Source organism: Pomacea canaliculata, linkage group LG2 (genome assembly GCF_003073045.1).
Source record: "Pomacea canaliculata isolate SZHN2017 linkage group LG2, ASM307304v1, whole genome shotgun sequence".
NCBI lineage: Eukaryota > Metazoa > Mollusca > Gastropoda > Architaenioglossa > Ampullariidae > Pomacea > Pomacea canaliculata.
Window position 1 is genome coordinate 33,077,196 of NC_037591.1, and position 26,159 is coordinate 33,103,354.

General features: G+C 45.8%; 1 protein-coding gene across 1 annotated transcript in view; it reads right to left on the minus strand.

Annotated features, from left to right (window-relative positions):
• The window catches only part of LOC112555840 (arginine-glutamic acid dipeptide repeats protein-like), a 153,785-nt gene that overhangs the window by 121,434 nt on the left and 6,192 nt on the right, over positions 1-26,159 (minus strand). Inside the window, 3 exon segments of the mRNA XM_025224376.1 lie at positions 2,228-2,333; positions 12,061-12,131; positions 15,683-16,324. Coding sequence (XP_025080161.1) covers positions 2,228-2,333; positions 12,061-12,131; positions 15,683-16,324 — 819 coding nt within the window.

A 26,159-nucleotide genomic window follows, 5' to 3' on the forward strand; every position in this document is an offset into this window, starting at 1 on the left:
AACACGCTTCCTTTTTTTCTGCTTCAATCTCTTCACCTGTTTCATTCGATTTATATTCTCGCCTCTCCACGCAAGCAGCTTTTAAAATATCGTTTTAATATTATCACTTAGGTTACAGAAGTCATTTTCAACACCAAAGAAAAAAAAACCCACCTCTCTTTTTTTTCCTGCCATCAATTACTAGTTAACTAGTTATACTTGTTGCCTGGTTTAAAAAATTTAAAAAAAAAGAGTTTAACGCCTTTTTTCGATGTCACCGTTCAGTAAACGCAAGCTGGGTATATGTCGTTGTGTGTGGTTTTGAATGGAGTTGAGATGGAGGCATGGTGAAGCTAAGCTCGCGCTAAAGGACCGGAATACAAGGCTAGGCATGGCAGGCGGGGACAGCTTGTATACACAGCCTCCTTGTTGACTAGAACCTGGCACCGCACACAGCGGCGTCTGCTCCCAAGCCCCGTTGACAGACAGGCGGCCAGCCAGCAGAACGCGGCGTATTGATCTCTGGGAACCGACCGCACAACGCACACAACTCGCACTTGCACGCGCGGCTGGACGATGATGACCTGTGATGCTCTTACAAAAATATAAAAAAAAAAAGGTTGGGGGAGGGGTGAAGATGGAAGCAGTAAAAAGTTCACAATGCCTAAAACAGGCTGGATCATCTGCCATACGGACAGATTTTACCTATCCACGAAGCAAACGCGCGCGCACACAAACACTAATACAGGTTAAGCAGTAAAATCTCTTCTTCCCTTCCCCCAGTCCATCTCTCTAATCCAGGTTTCCTTTTTCTCCCCTGATTTACAACAACTTTAATCTGCGGACAAATAAAAATATTAAAAAACCAACCTAAAAAGGACGTTTTAAGGCCACACTACACAAACATAAAGCTTATAAAAGACAAGAAAGAATAACTCGGCAAAGACTGAGAAAAGAGGTTGGTATGCAGGAAGACAGAGCGGAGGAAAGAAAGATGTGTGTATAAATGTACAGATAATTGACAATGCAGTCTGCTGCTTCACCAGCACCACAAGGAAGCTAACTGCTCAGTGGACATCGCTGTTTGCGTTGACAACCGGAGATGCCGGCGACTAAAGGGAGACAACCGCAGACAGTCGGTGACTGCGGATAACAGGCAGCGGGAGGGTAGAGGACAGACGATGGAGGAGACGACCGGCAATCTCATGATAACAGCCGAACAAGCTAATTCTCGGTAGTGCTGGCTCCTCTATGGACGTTTTCATACATTACGTGTGCGAAAGATAGGCGCAAACATTTATTGTTTTCACTACTTCCGGTTCGGACTTGGCCAACATGACTGAGGCATAAACACAACACATATTCCCTGCAAATAACATGTACAGTCCGTCCTGAATATTTTACTTTAAACGGTAGGGGCAATCAAGTTCCAAAATTTGTTCCAGACTGAATCACGAAGCTTGCGCCCCGGTAAAAGTATTTAATCATCAAAATTATTAGCTTAATGGCGTCACACATACACGACAGTCGACCCATCGTTTAGTGGAACGATGAAATTAAATAACGGAATAAATAAAAAAAGTGCATTAAACAGATCTCCTTAGTGCAGCAAAATATAAACATCTTGTACATAAAACATCAAGCAGTTAAAACTGGCAACAAAAGAGCACGCAATAGCATGTGTCGTCTGCTTCTGTTGTTTACTTCCCTTGTTGATATTGTCTACATTATAGACGTACTGACATGACACTTTTTTCTATAAATTAGTACAATACTATTTTTCGAGTACATCTGCTAGAAAAAATGTTATTTCTGTACAAGTAGGCCACAATACAAATTTCTCGTTTATTTTATTTCAAGTTGTTCAGGCAGTTAAAAATAGCGAGTAGATCCTGGAGGCCGATATTTTTCACACGAGAAAGCCATGACCTGAAAAATATCTTCGTTTCTTTTTTCGGGCATGCGTGCGTGCCTGCATGTGTGTCGTGAAGGTAGTTCATTTACAGCAAGAGTGGGGTAAATAAATCAAAGAGGGAGAGTGGTATGTAAACTGGCGACTACAGTTGACATGCTTGTTCTTTAAGCTCACGTTTTCCTTGTGGTGACGATAACTTCTCACTCTATCCAAACCCTAACCATCATTCAAACCAAATAAAGAAAAAAGAAAAGAAAACGTTAATAACTGAAACAAACAAAACGACAACAACAACAACAGCAGCAGCATTAGCTACAGTGAAAAAAACCTTACCGTGCTCGATATGGCGATCCAGAAGCAAGTGGTGCGACACGCTACCCGGGATCTCAGACAACCGGAAGTACCATTTAACGTTCATCAACAGCGTGTCTCTCTTGGTCTGACAGCAGAAGAAGATAAATAGAATAAAAAGTCATTTCCTCGAGGTAATCATTGAATTAAGCTTTCTATTACTCTACGCCACACACTCCTTCATAATTTATAACATGAAAAAATTGAGTATTAACGATTGGGTCGATATTTACATCAAAGCGTTTTTTTTAATGGCCGTGCCAGAATTTCTAACAAGACAAAATGTCTATCAAGGCAGAAGGTGTGTTGGGGTGTGATGTGACCAGCATGAGTAAATACGGAACTGTTGTCAGCGGGTTTTATCCTCAAGAGCTTTCTGCTAATAAAAAATGAGAGGACATCACATCAGACGACGTACGGTTCAATCCTCGTTCCTAACCCCCTCCTGCCATTTATCGCGCGGCAATCGCTCTGACAAGACCATCGTGGTCTCCCAGTGTCGGGGCGGTTCCTACTGTCCTCCTCTGCTGCCGTCTGCTCTTTTATGACGTGCGACTGCCGTGTGTGGCCTCCGGAATTTAGCAGCACACTCCCGAGCCCCGAGGTCATCCACTACGTGACGTTACAAAGCGTCCTCGTGATGCCACGTAGTGTTGTGGACGTGCGTGACAATACGAATGTAGCTAGCGGAACTAGGTATAGGCTTGCCTTGAGAGTCTCTCGGCGGTTTCTTACTGTCCCTCTTGGGAGCAGAAATGATCTCTAAGGCGTCACGACACACCAAGATCCTGCTTCTCTAAAGGGATGGATCACGTGTCTGAAGAGTAAATTTCGAAAACTGAGTGGCGTATGGATGTCGCCATTGACTGCGGCACTTCTCTTCCCAACCCTCTTTCACGGGAGGAAAGGTAGAAATGACTAGCAGGGCAGGTAAAACAATACCCCTGGAGGGAGGACACCTCGGATAACTCATGGCATGCAATTTCGTGCGGCTAAAATGCGGCCTCACTTGCGCCCGAGAAGCAAGGAGAGAGGCAGATCGATGGTGCCCTACACACCCGCCTTCCTCTAATCTCAATCCAGGGACGGAGAGAGGGGCGCAATGGAGTCTTCTTTAAGAAATTCATTAATCAACTAAAGGAAGAAAAGATACCAAGAGGGTGGAGAAAAAAAAAAAAGGACAGACCGTCGCCTTCCAGAGACTCAGAAGTTTACAAAATGTTTGAAATTAATGGACTTTGAACGATAGAGATTTGCTGCCAAATAATAACAATTAAAAAAAAAAAAACCAGCGACTGATAAAAGCCTTTCTTTGCACACAATATAACACACACTGTTTATAGATGCAAGTGTACACTAAACATGCGCTCGCACGAAGCCGCATCGATAACATTTCGTTCAGTCTAGCAACACAACAGCTCCCGTGATACTCCCAAAGAAAAAAACCGCGAGCTAAATTCCCACTGACGCGACACAAGGACAGAGCGACCAACACTACCCCCGTGCGCTCCCAGGTTTTCCTCCCCGCATTCTTTCTCCTATCGATCTTCGACTCCCTCCATCACCCTCACCTCCTTCTCCAACAGTCTGTCATTTATTACTCGCTTTAGCTCGACATTCCCGCTTCCATATCAGCCCTAATTGGAGATTAGCCCTGACATGGACGGACCGGCTAATGAAATGGCCCCGCTGTGGCGGGCAGGCTTCCGAAGACAAAGAAACGCAACCAGGATCGGGCCGCCGCAGCGAGCCAAGAGTTACGTTCCTTGGCAGATTCTTGCGCCAAGCAAGACTTTTCATTAGGTTCTCGCCTCCTTGCAGTTCGCGGCGGTAAGAAAGAGCGTGGAACGTGACACGTGGTGTGGTTAGTGAGTTAATCGGAGCTAAGGTCACCAAGGAACCTTTATAATTAATTGCTCTGTGCCTCGAAGCTTGAGGCAGAAAAAAGTGGTGCTTCATCAAACTCTTTGTTATGCGCCATCTTGGTTGTGGAGGTGCACGCGCCATATTTGATGGTCAAAGCAGTCAAAACCCACGGACAGCACACAAACTGGACTATTCGCGGTCTGCCAAGACCAACGGTTTAGTAATTAACGAAGTGGTAAGTTATCAGGTTTCGGCGAGTCCAATATCTGGAAACAGCAAGTTGAGGTTGATGACGCCGAAATTCTGAATGCCTTCTTTCTTGGGTAGTTATTTTATTATTTATAGCTTCTTCGGCAAAAGTCGTCGACCCTCATTACTCTCGGCTTAAGAGCCAATACATCTAAAATACCGCACACCATAAAAGCTTGACATTTTGCTTCTTCATCAATACGAGAGCCCGTCCTCTCGGTGTTTATAGCAAAGCCGGAACCTATATGCAAAACTCTCGATCTAGGAGTTAACTCAGATAATTCGTTAGCTAGCAGTTTGCTCTTTATACATGGCCTTTGGTTGAAATTGTCGACGAGAAGGTGTCAGAGTTAGATGACTGGTGTGAGAAAACTCGATCTGGGTCCACGACCGAAAGGTCATCCTCACGGCTGAGTACAATGTGGGCTTCCCAATGATATTGAGTTTACCTCCCTTTCCCCGTTGAAGTGTGTCAGAGGACTGGAGGGCCTCCTCCCTGTCTGGTTGCTGGCTCTTGTGTCCGTGGTATTGATCACAGAGCCAATGGCGTCAACAGATAAACGGACAGTTAAAGGACCACGCGGTGTTTATATCAGTCGCTGGCAAATACAAGTATCGCCTGTCTTAGGTGTCCACAGTAGGTTGCTAATATTTGTACGCGATCGGGAGGATCTCAAAAACAGCGTCGGTGTGCGACGACAACGACTACAGCTTGGTTGTAGGCAGTGTTTCCATCACTTCCTCCTTTCAAACGCCGGAAATTCCCTTTCACAACCAATGCTTTTTCGGTTCCATCCCCCGCCCACTCACACACAAAATCTTTAGCCCGCATCTCCTCAACTCTTGGCCCTTCTCCAGTCGAAGGTCCTCTTTTTTCCAGAGTAAGCACCGAGCGGCGGTTAAAACATTCTGGAGAAGGTGGCGTCCTCGTGCAAACGGTTCCTGCACAATTCATTCATTCACAAGTTGACATCCTCCCTCCCCCTCCGATCCCATTTATTGCCTGGAAAACTAAATGATAGGAACGCACTGCAGCTGACGGAAGTGAAGTAAAATTTTGTTGCAGGGGGAAAAACGACAAAAGTGTTCTTGTCCCAGACTGTGTAACTAGTGTTTTGACTGTGGTAATGGCCGCAAGCCCTCGCGGATTTCGAAAGGCAGGTGAGGTGGGGTCGGGGGTGGATGCCAGAGGGTATAGAACAGGCTCTCGAGACATGAAAAACGGAAAACAACCCTTGAAGATTTAAAGTAGTAAATCTTCTATATTAGGAACAGTCGTGTCCCCTCAACCAGGATTTTTCCATCCATAAAATGCAAAGAGTTTTCAGATCCCCAGTTCAAAATGTTGGGGTATTTTTTTTTTTTTTATAGCCTCCTCTTTCCCGTTTCTCCAAGAAAAAAAAAATGCTGATCTTATCAGTCAGTTGCATTAAAAAATACACAAAACATTTATTTGTTGCTATTATTGGAGCACTTATTCCTGATATTCATTTTTATGCCTATGAAAGTGCAACGTGTTGATAATAATAGCAAAGTATCATCTTTTATAATTGGTTTATTACTGACACGAGAAAACCTCCAACATTTTTTTTTCTTTTTCAGACCTCCTTCCCGACGCTAATTTGTTTATTTCTTTACGTGCTCATATGGAAACCCTGCTGTTAACCTCTGTGTATATGTGTGTGTGTGCTTGCGTGTGCTGCAATGACTTATGTTCGGCAAGAAGATATCTTTTTCAAGCCTGTGCTCAGCCGGTAAGACGATTCTTTCCCCAGACGTCGCGTCTGACAGTTTCCAAAGCGCTGGAGGATGCCGATGTCTGTCTGAGAGTCGGAACTGACAGACTAAAGACAGAAACGAAAAGAAGACTTCTTCGAGACGTCTTTAACTCTGACAGCTACATCTAGGGTCGTTCACTTCAGCTGCCAAGGTTAGGGGTCAACCTACAGGTCATGATGTCATCCCTTTGCCGCCAAGGTTTCTTTGATGACGTTACAGCGCGTGATGAAGCTGATGACGTGCACCGCGAGAAAGGCTACGTCATGTCTGCTTGGGGGCGGTTTACACAGCTGCGTGGCACAAAAGCTGTTCAGGTAACCGAGCCATCATGTGATTCACAGAATGTTCTCTCTCGAAGATATGATTCTCAAAGACAAGTAAAATCAAACTGTTAGTTACCGCCTGCTCCAACTGCTCTAGTCCTTTTTAACGTTTCAATTTGTCGAGCAAAACTGCTCAGTGAATTCGTCGCTTCGACCTATCCTCATTAGTTTTCTACCCTAACCGCCTTACACATGAATCCAACCATCATTCAGTCTAAAAACCTCTCTCTCTCATCCTTCTCGGTCATGTAATACCAACGGACTTTGTTGCACGCGAAAAGCTCCGCACACCAATTCATCTCCAGGTCCAGCGCTGACGACCAATCCTTTTTTTTTTTTTTTATTTTTTTTTTTTTCAATCGAGGTCTTATTGACGGTTTCTTCGTTGTCGACTAGTATCAGCCTGACATCCGTCAAGGCTGTGATCGTTAAGGAGCTACTTTTGCAGCTAATGCAGTTTTCTATGGGTGAGGGTTTAGACACGCGAGTCCCGCCGACAACACGTTATCTTCCCATTCATATGTAAGGGAGAGGGGACACAAACCCAGTGCCCTTCTTCCCCGCGTCGGAGGTACTATTGAGACGATGCCGTGTCCTAACGATAACTGTCCCTCCACTGTCGTAGTCAAGCGCCCTCGCCAACCTCCAGCCTCTCGTCTTTGCCTCGCGACTCAACCCCGACACCACCGCCCTCCGCTGACAACTCGGTCAATATGTCCCCCAACCCACACACCCCGCGCCCTACCCCTGAAAGACTTCAGCCCAGCATTTCTAAGAGTGTAGCTGACCAGACGGGTACGCTACCCTGAGGACAATTATGGGGACGACATACATTATCGTAGCGCCACCTTTTGTTCGAGGGCGTGTGTAGGCTAGGACAGGGAAGGTGGAGAGATGGAGAAAAAGTGAATAAAGGTTTAACAGTTTACATCAAGTATTTTAAGATTAACAATGAAAGTTACGGAACCTCCGTTTCATGTATAAATTATGGTGGTGGCGGGTCTGTAATTCAAGGTGAGCAGAGAAAGGGTTACTGCAGGCGTGTAGACCGTCAGGTCAGGTTACGTCGGGTCAAGTCAGGTCAGGTGACCGCAGTATCGGAATAAGTGTTGGGGGAGGGGGGAGGAGATGGAGAAGCTGCCGACGGTCGTTAAGGAGTCTTACACTTATTGACCCACCCAACGACGGGGACAACCAAGGGAACAAGATGGCGTATAAGGAGGAGAGCTGGTGTTAAGCTGTCTGTGGCAGAACAAAACAGGAAACATCTTTCTAACGGGAATTAAACGAGAGAGAGAAAATCATCAGTCTGGGACTTATAAATATATCCAAGGCGAAGGCGTGCTGTACATCTATGTGCTGGAGAAGAAGAAGAAAAAAAAGATGGCGCTTCGAAGATTTTTGCGTGCGTACTGAACTGCGTGCGCTGTTTACTGTTGGATTATGCTGCTGAAAAAACCAACGAAATCAACGAAAAAGCTCGAGAAGGAACACAGATCGCAGGCATCCTGCCTGCCAGCCAGCCAGCTGGCCGAACAACTACAGTGACTTCTGGCGGCGACCTCGCGCGGCGATCGATGTCTTTTGGACACAGGGCGCAGGCGGCAGGGGCGGCTAACCGTGGACGTGGCGAGGGGAAGGGTAACCCAGCTTTGATTCATGGCAGTGCTAGAACTTCATCGACGTTCAGACTTGATTTAACCCTCTCCTGGCTGGACAGGAAAGCAAAGATCGCAAAGAAACGCACCCGACACTCTGCACCTATATGTCACTTAAGGCCCCTTTACACTGAACGACTTGTCAGAGATCGGTCCCTGCTCTGCTTCTCGACGCTTTGGTGCTTGCCAACTAAAATGGTCCAGTGCCATTCTAATCTGTTCTGTCAAACAGGGGGAATGATCTCTGTCAAACATGTTTTTCACGCGACTGAAGAAATATGACATACATCACCATGTGTCATCTCTTATTCCACTACCGACAAGACTTTCACCAGCTTATCACCAAATAAATAAATTAAATAAATAAAAAAAAAAAACACCCTGCCCCAATTTTCTCGCCTTACCTCACATTTTCTATTTTCGTATATCTGAAAAAAAATCTGCCAGCTACTCAATAAGCCCTTTGCTAAAATTCCGAATCAAGAAATAAGATTTTTCCAGTGTAGACATACAGACTAAAACATAAGCCACAGGAAGAAATATTTTGTGGTTATTGTAATATTTATAAAGGATGGTTTTCTTAGTTATTTAAATGTAAAAAAAAAAGTTGCCTCTATTTTAAGTTATTTATTAATATCACCCAAATGCCAAGTCTCAACAACTACTTAGCACTAAAACCCCAGAATTAACACGATGTCTCATTCTGTAAAAGAAAGGTGTAAAAAAGAACACACGAAAGATTAATATATTAGTCGCACGAATGCATGGATGTGGAGAGCGTGTTTTGTTGGAAGACAGACATCTTTGATGCTATTTTTGTAATCAACGCAGGTTCTCATGACGTATACTCTTGTTTGGGCTTTTCTTGCTAAGTTTTTGGTCATAAATAAGTCTCAGACCACATGATCAACTTATTTGTTGAACCGGCTTATGCGGATTTTATCGATTTCTTACCTCTTCAGGGGGAAGAAGGGTCATAAAGAAAAAAGAAGCAGACAGCTTCCTGTTGGTATGCTCGCGAAGGGTGTCTGCGAGGTTCTAAAGATCGACAGTCGGTAAATCTCCACATGTTCTTCATTCCCTTCATGTAAGTTTTACATTTACATAGCACTGCTGTCGAAATCCGCCTGGGAAAGTCAGCGCCGCCGTTTCATTTTTCACGAGATCTTTCTACACAGAGATTAGGTGGTGACGATAAAGGAACGATGAGAGAGCTGCCTCCCCCTCCTTTCCCTTCCATCCGCCGATGTCCTGTCATTGATTCCCCGCCTCCCTTCCCTCCTCGCTCCCTGCTCCGACTGCGCAACATCACATCTTCGCACACTCTGATGTCAGGAAAGAAGTCATCACAGGCTGTCACGTGATCATTGCCGAATCCAGTGGCGTTTGCTGCATTTACCACGTTCCTGTTCATTATTTTTTATCTCAATTTTTTTATTAATATATTTATTTTTGGAGGGGAAAGACGGGAGGTCTGGTAGTACTACTACTACTACTTTGTCAAGGCTTCTACAGAGTGTATTGATGACTACCGTTCAACACCAAGCGTTTGAAAACTGGCTTCAACGGGGGAGACAACTCTCCGGCTTAGCAATGGCGCGCAAAGGACAAGGAGATCGGCTTAGAGAAACGCGACCTGTCAAACAAACGCCCAGCAAGGGGAATTCGCGGGCAGAGAGTAATACCGAGCACTTGAGTCGTGGTTGAAGAAAAAGAGAAGTTTAGCATTAAAATGATTTACAGGCCAGCAAAAACAAGAGGCCGCCATGCTTCAACCTATTTCCCCCACCACTGGGGAAAACGCTGGCGCAGTCACGACAAGAAATGAAGACCTCCTGTAGAAAGGTTTTCAGCGACTGCAAGACAAAATGTATTTAAGGTCAATGCTGAAAGCAACGGCTAGTCTCTCTTTCTCGAGGCAACCAATCAACTAAATTGTAATGTCAACGAGAACTCCAGGTGTATGTGTGCGTGTCTGCGCGTGCATCTGCACGGTGAGTCAGTGTTGATGCGTATGCTTGACAGCGTAAGAGGCATTTATTTAATCCTCCTGATACCTCCAAGATGTCCTCAGTGACCGCGGCGGATTAGGACCTTCGGATATCGGGGGTGAAAGGGTGAGAGCGTTCATCGGGCCATTCCAGAAAGAGGGTGAATTCTTCTCTACACTCTTCTCTTCGGGGATGCACTGACCTTCCAACAATCGTTCATTTCTTCCATTGTACTTCCAACACTCCAAAATCGTTTCTGATGTTTGGACGCATTTTGTCGAACCGCAGGACCAACCAAAGATCAGAAACAAAGTCAAGGCTCGTCCTTTGAATGGAAAGCTCACCACAACTCTCCAGGGCAAAAGGAGAGCGGAGAGTATATGTATGTGGCGTAACCATGCCGGCCGTTTCTCTTCATCACCAGACCAGCTCCACTCCTCGTCACCCTCTTCCCCTCTCGCTCCGACGGTAATCCCCAGCCACAGCCTCGACTCTGTTTCCTGTTTGGCTTTAATTCGCGACAAAACTAGCATGAAAAAATAAACCTCGCATTTACATCTCCCACTGCAATAACAGCCTCCGTCCTTTTTTTTTTTTTTTTAATGCGTTCGGCCCCTTTCTCCTGCAGCAAATTCCTGCGCCAGATAACAGATTACACCTTGTTGCAGTCGCTCGCAGAAAGGGAGAAGGCTGATAGCCCGACAGTTTCCCTGCATTCCCTCATAAAGCTTCGCTTAAAGCTTCCAAGGGATTTCCATTTACAACACTCTGGGAACAGAGAAACAGAGCAGATAGACAAGCCCGGTCGTAGTTTACTCAGGAAACAAATATGTCTCTGGGGTTTAGTGTTTGTATGTCTGTGTTTTCTTTTGTGTGTGTAGTGCGCGCGAGCGCGAACGGGTTGGAGGAGGAGCACGTTGGACCACATGGTCCAAAGCACCAATGAACGAGTTCATTGTATATCGCTCACCCTCCCTAGACCAGCACGAGGTTATGGAAAGATGAGATGTTTTAACAAGCTTACTGAGCAGTTCCTTTCGAGAGAACCTTTTGGTGACACGTTCGGCGCGTCGCCTGTAGTATGAACACCACTCTCCTCCTTTTCCAACCATACCCCCCAACCTCTACTTGACGGCGGCATTCACCGTCTCGACGACACCGAGGAGGACCAACTACCGGTCCGACCGCGCCTTTCGCTTTTCCTCCAAATTATCAGCTCCTTTTGCCCGACTTGTTCTTTTCATCCGCGAGCCGCCAGACCATCGGAGGTGCTTAATGTCAGTGCCTTTTTGGAGAGGGTATCATTTCCCCGTGAAAAAGGGATTTGACCAAAACGTCACAGAGATGCGCGGGCTGAAGGAGGAGTTATCCGCACCCAAAAGGACGTTGTCTCCCTTTCCCTTTCGATGGGCCACCACTCCGGCACCGTCTCTCCAAAAAAAAAAAAAAAGTCTTTTTCTTTCTTTCTATCTGTGCTGGCGGTGATGCTCAAGCATATGGCCGCTTGTGTGCTCTACAACCTTGGCTAAATAATTCCACTGCGGGCTGGAGAGGTGGAGATTCGGCTCCCAGCTCGCTGCCAAGGGACTGAAATGTGAGCGACGTATCTCGCTGGCGAAGGAAATGAAATACATTTCTGTCAGGCATTGCCAGCATCAGGGCGCCGTAGGTCTAATCTCAAAGATCACAGGGAGACCTTTCAAAAGGGGCATCAGGTCGATGCTTTGAAACCGGACATAATAGCCTGTACCACCGAGGTCCACTCTACTCTGCACTCATCCTGAGGGCACTACCACCTCTTTCTTCTCATTCCCAGAATCGAAAAATAAAATAAAAATAAACCTGTCGATTTGCTACAGACACGTAACCCTCCGCTCCTCTCCCCTATATACATAAACACGTATGTAAAAATGTGTTTTCTAAGAAAAGCAACCATGTTGAATACATACCAATTTAAATTGCTGAATGCTGCAGATGTAGAAAGGCTGGTCTGCCTGCTTGTTCTCCAGGTAGATAGAATCTGTAACAATAACACAAACACTCCCATGTAAGTACATACCCTAAAAACATTTGAACACACAAATTACATCCAGAGTGGAATTACCTGTAAGCAGAGGTATATATATATGTCTGCGTGCCAGCAAGATTAGGTTGTTGGGAGGGGATGGCTGGTTATTTGATGATAAGCCAGGATCTAGAGTTATATCAAGGCAATGCAGCCCGCCCGGTATATGGTTGCCAATTGCAGAAAATAAAAACAAGCGTGCCCGAGACGAGATCTGAACCCTTAGCATTAGACTATTACTGTATTAATGACAATGGGTTGCAACGTACGTGTCAGCGATCAAACATACAATTAGGTTATGAAAAACTTTTTTTTTTAATTCTACCACTTGTTAGATAAAATGTTTCTACAAATGCCTCTCTCTGACCCTTTCCCATATATATATATTTAAAGCAAGAGAAAGTGGGTGCACGCGGACGGCAATATATTTGAGACAGAACCAATGACACACACACACACACACAGAAGTAAGGAAAAAATGGGAACTGAACCAGCGCGCTCTCAGTTCGGACGCCAGCACTCTAACCACTCGGCTATCCGCTTCCCCGAGACTATAATAATGGAGGTGAACAATTCCTGTATATGTCCTGACGTCGTATCGATGATGATGATGATGATGATGATGATGACGACGACGACTTACATACCTATGGCATACATACATCGTACAGTAGCTACAACTACGTCTTCACACACGCAGCAACAAGTTGTGAAATGTTTGAAATGTAACCCAGGGAGAGAGCCCCACACAATCAATACAACAGGAAGCTGCCAGCCACGCGATGCCACCAGGCACACAGGCGTTGATCTCTTAAAACATTTGGAACCTTCCCAAGCATCCTGAGGCGCAGTGACGCGAAAGTGACCGGTTCACCGTGTCTAGGAAACGGCAGGTGGAAGGCCACTTCTTCATGCTTTACTTCCTTGGTAATTCAAGAACCTCCATTTTTTTATGAACCTGCTGGACTGGTTGGATGGATGGGGTGGGAAGAAGTTTTCCAGCAAAACCCTCAGAAGATCTCAAATTAACGACAGTCTGCTACACTGTGGAGTGTACTAACCACCAACAATCTCCCCATATAGTATATACGACTTTCTCTCCGTCTAATTATTTCTTATGGCAGTCTCTGATTCTCAAATAAAAATAAAAGGCTGACAGGTAAGATGGCAGCGAAGGACAATCAATAACAAACAAGCCCCTCGACTGGACTTGCTACCTCCTGCAAGCGACAAAACTTTCACTCAAAACATCCAGAAAACACAAGCTCAGGACCATTAGTGACTTGGCCTTTACCGCCCTCGGAAAAACATCTGCTCTTACTGAGTTAGCGTGTGTAAACAAATATGCTGTCATAGCAAGTGGCGGAAGCACCATCTGTCCAGTTGCAAAAACTACTTACTACCCTCCCGATTACAAAAATATATAATAAGTCTTTTTTGTAATTTTATTGAGAGATTATAAAACCTCGCTGAGCTCAAATAACGGTATTAAATTACTGCTGTTCAAATACTAGATAAAGGTGTGAGGTGAGAGAATCCAGACTGAGATTTCCGGTCAGATTTTCTTCTTTTGGATCAGCTGCGGACAAACATCCAGGTGGGATGAAGACAGCTTCTGTAGTCTGCAGGCCAAGAATGTACGGCCATGGTGATGGTGGCTCCCTTGGGCAGGTGTGTAGGGTGAAGTGAGGATCGTAGGAGCATGAAGCAGCAAAGGACTTCTTATAGGAGAACTCCCAGTAAACAGGAACGGCGTGTGTCGCGTTTCACGCCACTTTGCGGATGTAAATATTTAGACCTCGCCCTCGCCGGCCAGCCAACCAGCCAGCCAGCAGTAACGCGGTGGCTTCTGGGGCCTCGCGCGATCTGCAGTGCGAGTGAGAAGAGTTCTCAATTCGAGAAACTGTTTTTTGGGAGGAGGAGGGGCAAAAAAACTGATAGCCTCCAGCGGGAACCTCGCCGACCCTTTGCTACTACCCCTGGACATCTGTAGCCATTAAAACAAACAACTGTGAAGGAATGTTCGAACCACAACCTTTAAAACGTTCGGCTGTTTCTTTTTTATGTTCTGAAGCGATTGATGGATGGCTGGATGAATGGCTGACAGGTGAATAGATGAGCCGACGATACCTGACAGCGAACTCGTGATTTCGCGCAGGCAGCAGGTCGCCAGGTGCCCCCTCCTATCACTCCATCTTGGCCCGGTTGACTGACCTGTCTGACAGGTGCACACCCGATAGGTTAAAGGTCGTCCCATCACCGTTTACTTTTCTTTTCGACACCTGCAGCTAACTACGAGATAAATGAGAAAAGAGGAAGGTGGGACTATGCGAGAGAGAGAGGGGTAGGAGGAGGAAGCAGTGTTTACAAATATTTTCGTCTCCTAGGTGAGCGTATTTATCGTTAGACTGTGGGTTTAGAGACACGGACGGCGGAAGGAAGTGTTAAGAGGCGCTTCGGTGGATTGGGGGGGAGTTTCCCACGCACAAGAAACAATCAGGATGAGAAAAAGAAACATGGCTGCTACAGATAACTGACACATCACTTCAAAATGGAACCGTCTGCTATTTCAGCACACGCATGCATGCATAATGGACTAAGTATGAATCTGAACGAGTGACAGCGAATGGGAGAGAGAGAGAAAGGAGATAAAAAAGGAACAAAAACATTCACAATCAACCTATACAGTGGTTGTAACTTTACTAACATTGTGTAATTTAGTTAAAGTAAAATCAATGAAAATTAGGATAGCAGGCCTCAAGTCGCCAGGTGCAACTAGTCTTTCTTATGATCTCAATGGTCAACATTCATCCACATCGTTCACAAATTACTATCCTTGCGTACACGGATTTGCCACGAAGTAAATAACGGCATTATTTCCATGACCCTAAACGTCACGTGATAGTCCTTCGAGTAACGTCATTTCCGCTCCGACAGGCTTTCCTTTAGCAACAGTTAGGAGAAGGTTTCTTGCCAAGTCCCTTCCCCACGCCATCTCGCAGTCGCTAGTCACCTATAAAAATGTTTGATAAATAGTTCTGAAGGGACAGGTAGGAAGACAAGAGATGGTGCACCCACGTTAGTTTGTCGAGCTTCCGACGAAAACAAACCGTGATTTATCTTCTCTCTCCAACCCCAACAAACCTTATCTCCCTCCCTACTCTCTCTTTCTTCCTCCCTCGATGTTATAGCCTGTAAGCACGTGCGCAGAATGACACGAATGCAGCCATGCGTAACACATTTGAGTGTCTTGGGTAGAAAGGTATTTGACCTCTGCAAACTACATCTTCCTATTTCATGCGAACAGATCTGGACAGATAAACGACAGACGATACAGATACATGCATGACTGCATGTTTGAGTGTGTGTGAAGGGTGATGGAAGAAACAGCCGACCGGAAACAGAAAACGAGACTCTATAGCAGATGAATAAAACCTGTCGATTGAATGTAAACAAATGAATATCAAGACTCACAAAGAAAAATATCTCTTCTAGCAACCGCTTACCTTTAGGGCTGTAGACGATGCCTTTGCGGTCGACGTACCGAAGCACCTGGTCGCCTTTCTTGATCACGTGACCAGCTCCCACGCGGCGATTCCGGTGCCAGACGCTGTGCACAGGCACCAGCACCTCGCCGTTGTCCACGGGTGGAGGCTCGACCACCTTGGTTTTGCCCACTTTTCTCTTCCTTTTTTTCTTCTTCGCTGTCGTCGTTGCCGCCGCCGTGGCCACCAGCGATTGCTTGCGTGCATCCTCCCTCTCCTGGCCCCCCAGCCGCTTGTTCCTGTCGTCGATAAACTTCTCGGCCAAGCTCTGGTCGTTGCTGTTGATGACGATGTTCAGCCGCAACGAATCCCCCTCCCGCTTGGGTCTGCCACCTCCTGCGCTCCGTGTTGGCTCCGCTGGAGCCTCGGCCTGTTGTTGCTGAAGGTTGTTGTTGTCTTCGTTGTTGTGGTCGCTCCTGTTATCGTTGTCGTCAGTCAGCGGGTACTCCCAGGTCGTGGAGCTGCCTTTGCTGGGCTGGTCGCCCCCGTCGGTTTCCATGTGGGTGTCGTCACACGTGGCGCTCTCTGGGTTCGTCTCCATCATGGCTTCCTCCGGATGCTGCTGCTGCTGCTGCTTTCTTCCGCTGTCCCTGAGTGGGCGACCTAGGATAAAAAAGCACAAGGCTGAATATACGATTTTTGTTTTAGTTAGAACCGACTCCGGATAATCCCTTTACACAGAACACACCCAAGCGACTAACCTCTGCAAAGACAGTGATGACCACAAGGCGGTCGTAACACATGACACATAGACAAAACACGGATGACAACTTCTTCAACAGTGGAAGCTATTAGCCATATACATCGATCTCCATATATAATCACGAAATTTTAGAAAGAAAAATAAGAATCAACAAGTAAGGCGATTTTTTTTTATCGAAGAATGATCCAGAGGGGATATAGGATGTCCACCGATCACATTACAGTGTCTGCTGGCACTACTGACCAGACTGTTCTCCCTTCTCACTCCAACCGTAGGCGGCTGCACTGATGCCAGCACCAACATTCGCACTGGTCATCGGCTGCCAGGACCACGTCAGCTCGCCCCGCGGGACCCGTAGCTGCCCGCCTCATCCTCCCGCTCGGACTAGGATCCACGAGACCCCAGCATCCGGGAATTCCTGCACGATGCTCAGTACGAGACGACATTATCGATATCAGGAGGTGTTTTGTTGTATTGAAAAGAAAAAAAAAACATGTGGGGAAGTTGGCAAGAAAACGCTAATCTCATGCAGTGCCCGCTCGTCAGTTAACGTTGTTTAGCGGCGTGAATCATCAGCAAATTCCATTATCTCCCCATCTTTGTCTTTGGTCTTAGATTGCGTTACAGCAAGACGACGGCTATGTTCTCTCTAGCTTTAGACTAGTAAGGTCTTACACCGAGAAAAAGACCAAAAAAAAACCAAAACAACCGCAGCAATGTTAACCGTATTCACTTGGATGCACGCACCGTGAAATCCTTGTCCGAACGACTCCGTCTGAACAACTGAAAAAGCGTGAAAGGCTGCGGAAGCACCTTGCCGAGCTATCATCTTTGAAATACCGTGAGCTCGACCCTATGAAAACTTTTAATAAGGTTTCTATTAAAAACGCACTTCAAAAGTCGATTATTTCACATTAAAACTTCACCGCCTTTAACAAATGTGGAAAAAATGATCGCACGCGGTTATAGATACGATGCAGAGAAATTAAAACTGAGAATCAGGAAATTTATTTTATTACTCTTCAGCCTTTCTTGAAATGGCTTTGTAATCTTGTTTAATAATGTAAAAATACAAAAATCCATCTTGTGTCAGATTTTTATTATTTTAATTCCAAAAACGTTGGAAAGGTGGAGCCAAATAGGACGAATGGAAACACAAGCTGAGGAATCGTTTCATTCCGGGCGGCATAAGCGAGTTGTTCGCGAAAACATCTTTGGCTCCATGTTTCTTTAAATGCAACAGCTGGAAAGGGAGACGACTGATATTTCCATTACCGAACTCTCTTCCTCCTCATCGTTATCGCAACTATCGTCAACACAATCAGGATTATCACCGACAAAACTGTTACATCGTCGGAAGCTGTTAAGAAGATGGAACGGTAGCGAGAGTCAGACCACCACGTCTTCTCGTGGACCGTATTCACAGATGTATTTTCTAATTCATGTAAGTTTAAATCATGCGTCAGACATTGTGGTACGATGTGCCAAGTGATTTAAAATGCGTGCTTGCGAAAAAACTATGAAAAATGGAGACAGTCTCCAATTAGACATCATCAGTATACGTCTTAATCATAAAGCCCGGTCAGTCTCCTCCTCAAGCCTTTCCGCTTGTCCACCAATCTTTTAAAAAAAAAAGCTTTGTCTGAAGACCAGCTCAAGATAATCAACCGAGGAGGTGTGGCTTCAAGCCCTTCATGAAAAGGCAGTTGATAAATCCAGGACCAAGACTTCTAGCTCTGCCCTCGCACCGACTCAGTCTTCCGCTCAATCATCTGCCACGTGCAACCAGCTGTACTCTAGTTCTGTGTCTGGCTGCAAGCGCCGTCTACAAGGCTTCCTCACAACGAAGCCCCTCAACCGCAACAACCACAGACATCCCTCCCCACTCCTCCCAATCCTGTTTACCCGAGGGAGTGCGGTATCCTACTGACAAGCAAGGTTACCCAACACTGCCCGCATCCAGCATGCTTGATTAGACAATACCTGCCCATCAAGGCTACGCCTGTATCCGATCCCTCACTCATTTCACCTTTGCAAGTAAAAGTTCTTCTTGCCGGCCTCTTAACGACCATACGCCCAAAGAAAATCCGATAATTAAAGGAAACGCATTTAAAAAAAAAGAAGAAAAAACTCAATATTTCCCCGCTATCTCTCCTTTACGCCAACTTAATCTTTCTTTATTGACACACTCCTTTTTACATCCTTCTCTACTTCCCCACCATTTCTTTCTTTCTGCGTGTGTGTGCTGTGTACTGACAGGAAGGTGAAACAAGAGCTGTGTATATTAGTGAGAGAGCTATTGCCCTGACACTGGGCAAACAGGACTAACAACGAGCGTCAGCAAGTGCGTGAAACGACGATAATTCCTCCAGCTGACTTGAAGAGGGGAGAGCTCCTCAAAGGGGCGCCATTCAATAACATCAGACACCGCGAAGGCAACGAGAGGTCTGATGGGGAATAAGGCAAATATCGAACCGGAACAAATCTACCGCCATGCAATTTTGTATAAACGCGCTCCTCATTAACCACACACACACTCACCGAGGACAGAAAGAGAAGGAGGCCATCACCTCTGACGCGGACAAGGACGGGCGTGGAGAACAGAAGCAGGAGACAAAGTTGTATTGAACAACTGGCGAGGCAGAGCACGTGACATGCTAACCACCTCCCCAACCCTCTAGCACAACAGTCAAAAGGACGAAATGAGAGGGACAAGGGGGTGAAGGCAGCTGACCTCATCGCTGACGTCCACTGCTGGACATACAATGGTCGCCTGACACGTCACAAAGAGTGTGTCAAGACTTCGGTCCTGCCATTTTTTCCCCCGTTACAGCTCCATGCAGCAGGATGTAACAACTGCACGAAAGAGTGTAAACTGTCTTTCTTTATGTGTGTGTTGGCTATGAGAGAAAATAAATGTAAAATGGCGACAGAGGAGAGAGATTAATAGTGCGAGCTAAATGGACATATTAAGAGAGACATGATTCTTACTGGAGCTAAAAGGTTACAGAGACATCGGTAAAACGTTCCTGGAAGAGGAACAATCATCTAACGAACAACCTTTTGGTAATACCTAGCCATTGAGACGGGGACATTTACCCCGCTGCCTTGGGGCAGTTCTTGGCGTGTTTTGCAACATCGAGGTCGACCCCGCTCCCCCTCGCTTCGCCCTTTGCCCGTACTCAATAAAGCATCAGTTATCAACAAAACAATAACTGTCGAACTGAGAGGAAGCGGCACCAGCAGCTTCATCCTCTGGCGATTACTGCCTGCCAACTGCATCCAGACCACTGAAGACAGAATGGCAGTATTAGGGGAGAGAAAAACAATCCTTGCGGGCAATAACAGTGCCGAAACGAAAATGGAACTGAATGGAACACACGACCGGGAAGAACATCTACGAAAGGAGAGACAAATGGAAAGAGAACGTGCCAATTTGTTTAAAGCAGCCAATGGAACGTGTGAAAATCCATCACCAGACAATAAAGGTAGGCTCTAAAGAGCGTCACTTCCGCCAAGATGGCCTACCGAATAACTGGAGCAGCAGACAGCATAGTTTTTCCAACAAAGGACCTCCTGACAATCTACTCCGTTACACTTCAAGTTCAACCTAAAGGGCGACTTCAAGCTCTTGACCAGGCAAAGTGCCCAAGTGTCAATGTGTCGCAAGTGTTCCAATGGCAACATAGCGGTCAACACGTTTGAACTAAGATCGGTAGGCATGAGGACAAAAGTTTAATGTCCCAAGTGCCCCGCCCCAAAGCAGCTGTGACCTTTTACACACAACTTAAACTTTCGACATCTGCTCCGTTAACGCAGTGCCCTTCACACGCAAGAGGCAAGTTGTTGTGAGCTTGCTAAAGCAATCGATTAGGTATACTCACCGTGATCGAACTGTCCCCGAGTGACGTGACAGTCTGACCTATCACAGCCCCTCTTGGTTATAGCGAAAAACGATGAAAAAGCTAACGACCCACATGACCAAATGACACCCACAAGGACGAGAGGTGATGGAACGCTCATATGTAGGCCAGTGGACGGCTGGCACCTAGAAGTAAAACTATGAATGAAATATTGTACATGTAGAAACAGTTTCGGTGACTGCCAGCAAGAACTTAGCGAAGGAGGGTGTGTATATACTTCAGGTCAAACGAGATACAAGATAAACCTCCGGCAGGTGTTTGAGAACAGCAATGCCGCAATGGAACACAACAAAACCATGCAGGCCTCAGGCACTCAGTACGTGACTACGTACTACGTCATTAGGAGGCGAAATGACCACGGGCGGCCGTTGGCAACGCGCGCGAGCTAGAGGTGGATCCGAGACTTACAGCTGATCTCTCTTTATGGCTGACATCCCGTAACTGACCCCACCAGCTAGTTCTAGAGAGGGTTTTCAGTGTAGTGTATTGTCAAAGTGTCATGAGGTCGTCAGATACCAATCTGGTAGTTCAGCTCTCCCAAATGTGACGCTGGCCGTTCCTTTATGTATAGTCAGATCCCTGCTAAGGTCATTAAAAACCATGAAAAGTCATCCAGTACAACAACAGTCAATTGTGCTATTGGTCTCAAGTACCAAGATCGCACATCTCGGCCACAGCATGACTTTTAGTCTCGGTTGGAACACGCTAAACAAACTGAAGGACCCCTGTAGAGTCTACAACTTCAATGTCTGACCCAGGATCCGAGGATGATCAGACTGGATTCTTGCCCCCTTAATATCTATGGTCAGTAGAAAAGCGTCTGCAAATTCTACTCGTGATACATCAAGAGCTGCAATCATGAAGCAGGGCAAATGTTAACCCCAATGTTAGTATTGGACCTGAGCATTTGCAGGGTCCTGTAAGAAGACGGCGCAGACCTCCCAGACAATCTGGAGATTTTGAGTATGGCCCACATCACGACTACAGAGGGCTGTTAGGTACCTATCGGAGGTAAATCAACCACTGGATGTACCTCTATATCATTACTATTTCCACACGGGGAGACAAATCTACTACCGATTTTTCGCTGCTTCACATTGATCACACACGGAAAAAAATTGGCCTCGCAGGACTCGATACCAGCAGATTTCAGACGAAAGATGTCTAGACAAGAGAAAGAGGCCACCGACAGACGAATTAATGGGGTGGGGAGTGAAAGAGGTCGAGAGAAAGATGTAAGTTTTCATGGCATGTCCACCAGCTTTGACTGGCCGCTCTTCTTCGCGCTGGCGTCTCGATGGACAAATAAAGCGCTTATTGGTGCGAGAACAATGCGCTTAAATGGACGTCCTCCTGCCTCTTGCGTTGACCTCCCTATCGACTCCGGATAAAGAGCCGTCGCCCTGAGGCTTGACGATTCAAGGAAATAGCAAATGCCCTGAAAGAGGCCACGTGACCTGCGAGCCAATCGCAGCAACGCTTCAGCCCAGACACCAACCTGACGAAACGGTAGTAAGCAAACTCAAAGTCTCATAATGGCTACGAGTGTGAAATGCCTTTTCTCATCCTTCCTTTTAGGCATTTTTGTTCCCACTCCAATGAACAAGAGTTAAGGTATGAAAATGTGCGAGTAAACATGCTTCAGTTGTGAGCACTTGCTGACGTCGCAGCGAAAGGTGGCGGAAACTTCAAAAAGAGGCAATCCGACGCCACGTCAGCGACTCTTGGTGTGGAATGTGGTGCCAGCCAATAAGATCCCGCCGATCCCAACTGCCGCGACCTGGAAACTATGGACTAGGTTGTGAATTTGATGAATTAGCAGATGTATGGATACTCAGACCTCGTCCACGCTTCTATATCGACTCTGGTCACCCTCTGAGTTCTTTTAACGGAAGATGGGTTCTTTCCGTTGACTGTACCCCAAGCTCTCCTCCGAACGATGGTTTATGTATACAAGTGATCAGCTTGAAGGCAGTGTCCTGTCACCTGCCTGTTTCACGATACGCAGAACACTTGACGGTGACGCAGGCAGCAAAATTACGGTTACCAAGCGATTTAATGGACCTTGGATATACAGATAGTCTTTGCACCCTTCCGGACTTTGACAATACGCATGACTCCCGCTACCACTCCAAGCAACTGAGATTTTACAAAATCGGTATCAGTCGTTTACGAGAGAAAAAGCATCCAATTTTGGAATAGTCCCAGGTTTGTGTGGAAAGGTAGTCATTATCTACAGACGTCGTTAGAGATAACAAATATGAAGTTTTCAAGAGTGTTCAACAGTAATTATCTTGTACCTAGTCTTAATGAGGAGAAAAAAATGACGGCGGTCACCAGTCAGAATGCCCAAGTTTGAAACGTATTATCTAGCCAACAAAATGTACTTTTGCTCAAATTTTAGGAGTAACCTACTAAAACTAACGGTAACCAAGTCAGTTGAAGACAAAACAGCAGGGACTTCGTATCCTGGGATAACATAGTCTGTACAGTTTCCACCCTGACCAGATGTCTGACACCGAAAGACGCAGAATGGAAGGCCCAGACGCTAGCCAGTCACTCAACCAGCCGACAGCGCACAGACGAAGCGATTATTTACCCCAGGTGGTGGTCGTAGGGGGCGGGCAAAGCGAGATGTTTCGTGTTTCCCCTCCCAGCCCTAGTCCATGCAAAAGCTATAAATGATGGAGGAAAACAGCCCGTGGGCAGCCACAGAAAGCCACTACAAGTTCGCCTGTCCATCCTCACCCAACCCAAAAGGCCAAGCGGCTGCAGGGGATACACACCCGAAGCAACTGCCCAACTCCACGGTGGAGTGGGTGGGGAGAAGGATATGGGGGAAGGGCAGATGACGTGTCCTAAGACGGCCTGACTCACAAAACCTTCAGCTGGACAGAATCGATACAGCGCCACGTCTCGATTCTCGCCCTTTGGATTCCACTGATGGTGAACGAGATAATGACGTCAGTGCCGCTCTCCGCTGGCGTCACGGTGTGTCTTGCGGTGTAGGTGGCGCCCTGGACCAGCAATAAGGAGCAGCGCGGCATCGAACGGACACGTCACAACCAAACGTTCCGGACGACTGCCAATTATATGCGAGGGTTGCTTGCTGTTTGAGTCAAAAAGGTCACTCGAGACGGGCGATAGCAAACAATTCGAGTCACGAGTCAAGTGACTCAAGGCCCTGACGTCAGACCATCAGCGTTTCGCTCTTTTTTGGGCCTCTGTAACTAAATTTTTGTTCTATACGAAAGCATAACTCTCTTTTTTTAATGACCGGATGCAGTTCATTACAAGATATCGGATACCGATTCCCCAAATGTGAGACAATAACACTCTTCCCCTCACAAAAATTTACGACTATTAACATGGCAATTCTAACCCGCTTTTTGGATGGAAGCCAAAGCCTCTCTTTTTTGGGTCGTCACAAAAGTTAATGGCAATGTTTCATTAGCATGAGATTGAAGCTCCCGCACAGGTGGCTGCTTTCAAAGACGACAGAGGTTAATCGCTGTATAAACACCGCCAAAATACATTTCTTTTAAAATCCAGAACATTCGTGACGACAACATTGTATTTCCCTAACCTTGTATGTACCAGAACGATTCTATTCCAACCCACCACGCATTAATGAAACAGAGATAACGTACGCCCCAGGCTCAAAATCTCACACAGCTCAATTTCCAAACTAAAGGGGGAAAAATCACTCTATTCCTCTCCCTCCATCCATTCCATTACGAGAGAGCATAACATGCTGTTTACAGACAAATAAAACTATATAAACACACCCCAATGCTCCCTCTTCCATCAAGCTCTTTCCCAGACAAGCAAACTTAGAGTAAAAACACTTGATTCGGCACAGTAACATTGCTCTGTCTACTTAGCAGGGGTAGTGGGGAAGAAAAAAAAAGAAACCTATCTAGGATGATAACCGAGTAATTCTTGTGTTCCAAGATGGTAGTTTATGGTAAAGTAGTTTTCTGCCCCAGCCCCGTGTTTAGCCAGGACAGCAGACCTCTTATTACACTCGCCTAGCTGAACAGATGCACCTAATCGCCCTCTGGGCAGGCACATGTCCGTTCTTCCTCTCTCCCCCACCTCCTCCATTCCCTGTGTCTCTGTGTCTTCCAACAAAGACGGTACACGACCCCATGTGTAGACATTTCCTCCAGTGTAACTTCTTATCTGCCCCTGCGACAAGGGCCTATTTGTGGCACTTAGTTCGCTCCCTTGGCTGCCATTTACACGTTCGATAGATCTGTCTGCCGATACTCCAGTCCGGGCGTGATCTGAATTCTGGTCACACTCCAGAGGACAGCTCCTCTACCACACCACCCTTCCACTCTGAAGGAGGGACATAAAAAAAATATAAATAAAACAAAAGCAAAAAATCCCGCCACCCTTATCTCGTTTCCAGCGAGACTACATTGAACTCTGACCTCTCTGTAACAACCATGTATCTACTGGCCTGTGCTCTCAATATGCTGTCTTATCGATTGTGTCTTGCCAGTGTGTGGCATTGTACTTAACGGCGTTAAGCAGGCTTTGGTGATGAAAAGTTAAAGATGTCAGTATGGTGGATCCGATGGTTATCAGACGGCAATAAATTGTGCCCATGTGTTTGCTCAATGAGGAGACTGAATAATCCGTCTCAGCCTGATATATTGGTACATTTTAAAAATGCTGTTTACTGATTCCTTGCAGATGTACCATGTTTAGGAGTGTGTTCAAAACAGCAAGTTAGCATGGGATGCTCACAATAATTAAAAAAAAAATCACTTTACAGTTTTATCTCTAGTCCTCATGATAGCTATCCTTGTCTAAAAAACTATGCTTGCCGGCATCAGTAAATTCATTGTGCTCAGCCAGAACGCTGCTCTATCATTTTACTCTTTACCTACTGCTACAGATCCATTGTCTACACACAAAAAAACATCCTGTTAGATTATTCAGACACACTTTAGCTGACACATGAAAGAGATGAGGGAGTTTTAACTCGTCTGGCCATCTACATTGGATCCATTTTCCAAGGAGATAAAAAATTGTCAGTCTGCACACAAAGTTGTTTTCACATCCTCCCTTCACCAGTCAGTCAAACTGGCATACATTCTGCAGCTGATAAAAAAGAAACTGATTGCCATCTTAAATGACTCCTTTCTGATGCTGTCGCTAGTCGCTGTGGACCTGTGACACAGAACTTACTCCTTAGGCAATGAACCAAACAGCACCTCGTGTATACAAACTTTAAGAGCACTGACAAATCAATCAAACTAACAAATTTCTAGCAAAGCAGAGTAGTTAAGACCACAGAAATTGCCTTTAAGCCTACACCCCACTGCCACTGACCAATCCATGACATTAGTGTCATTAAGTAATGCAAGGATGAAAATATTTCATTTTGTACAATATTTTTAATTTCTCTGGATAATCTAGGCTGATGACTTATCAATCAAGCTTGAATCTACTCACATCATATGTTTCTCTAACTGGGGAAAAAAATCAATATAAAAATTAACCACACTAAACATTTGCTTACAAGAACAAACAAAAAAAAGCCCCTCATTAGTCTGTTGTCAGCCACGAGCCATTTCTGATGAAATTCTTCAGAGGTCTACATTGATCACATGCAAAGGATCAATGACGATGCAAATCAGCAACAAGGAAAAATTTTCACCAATGCTATTAAAACATTTCACAGCATAGCCTTGTTTCAAGTAAATGCACACAGCACCTAGATAAGGCAACATACACATTCTTTCTCCCATAGATGTCTTAACACAATAACAATAGATTTCAGTTCCAATACTCCAGC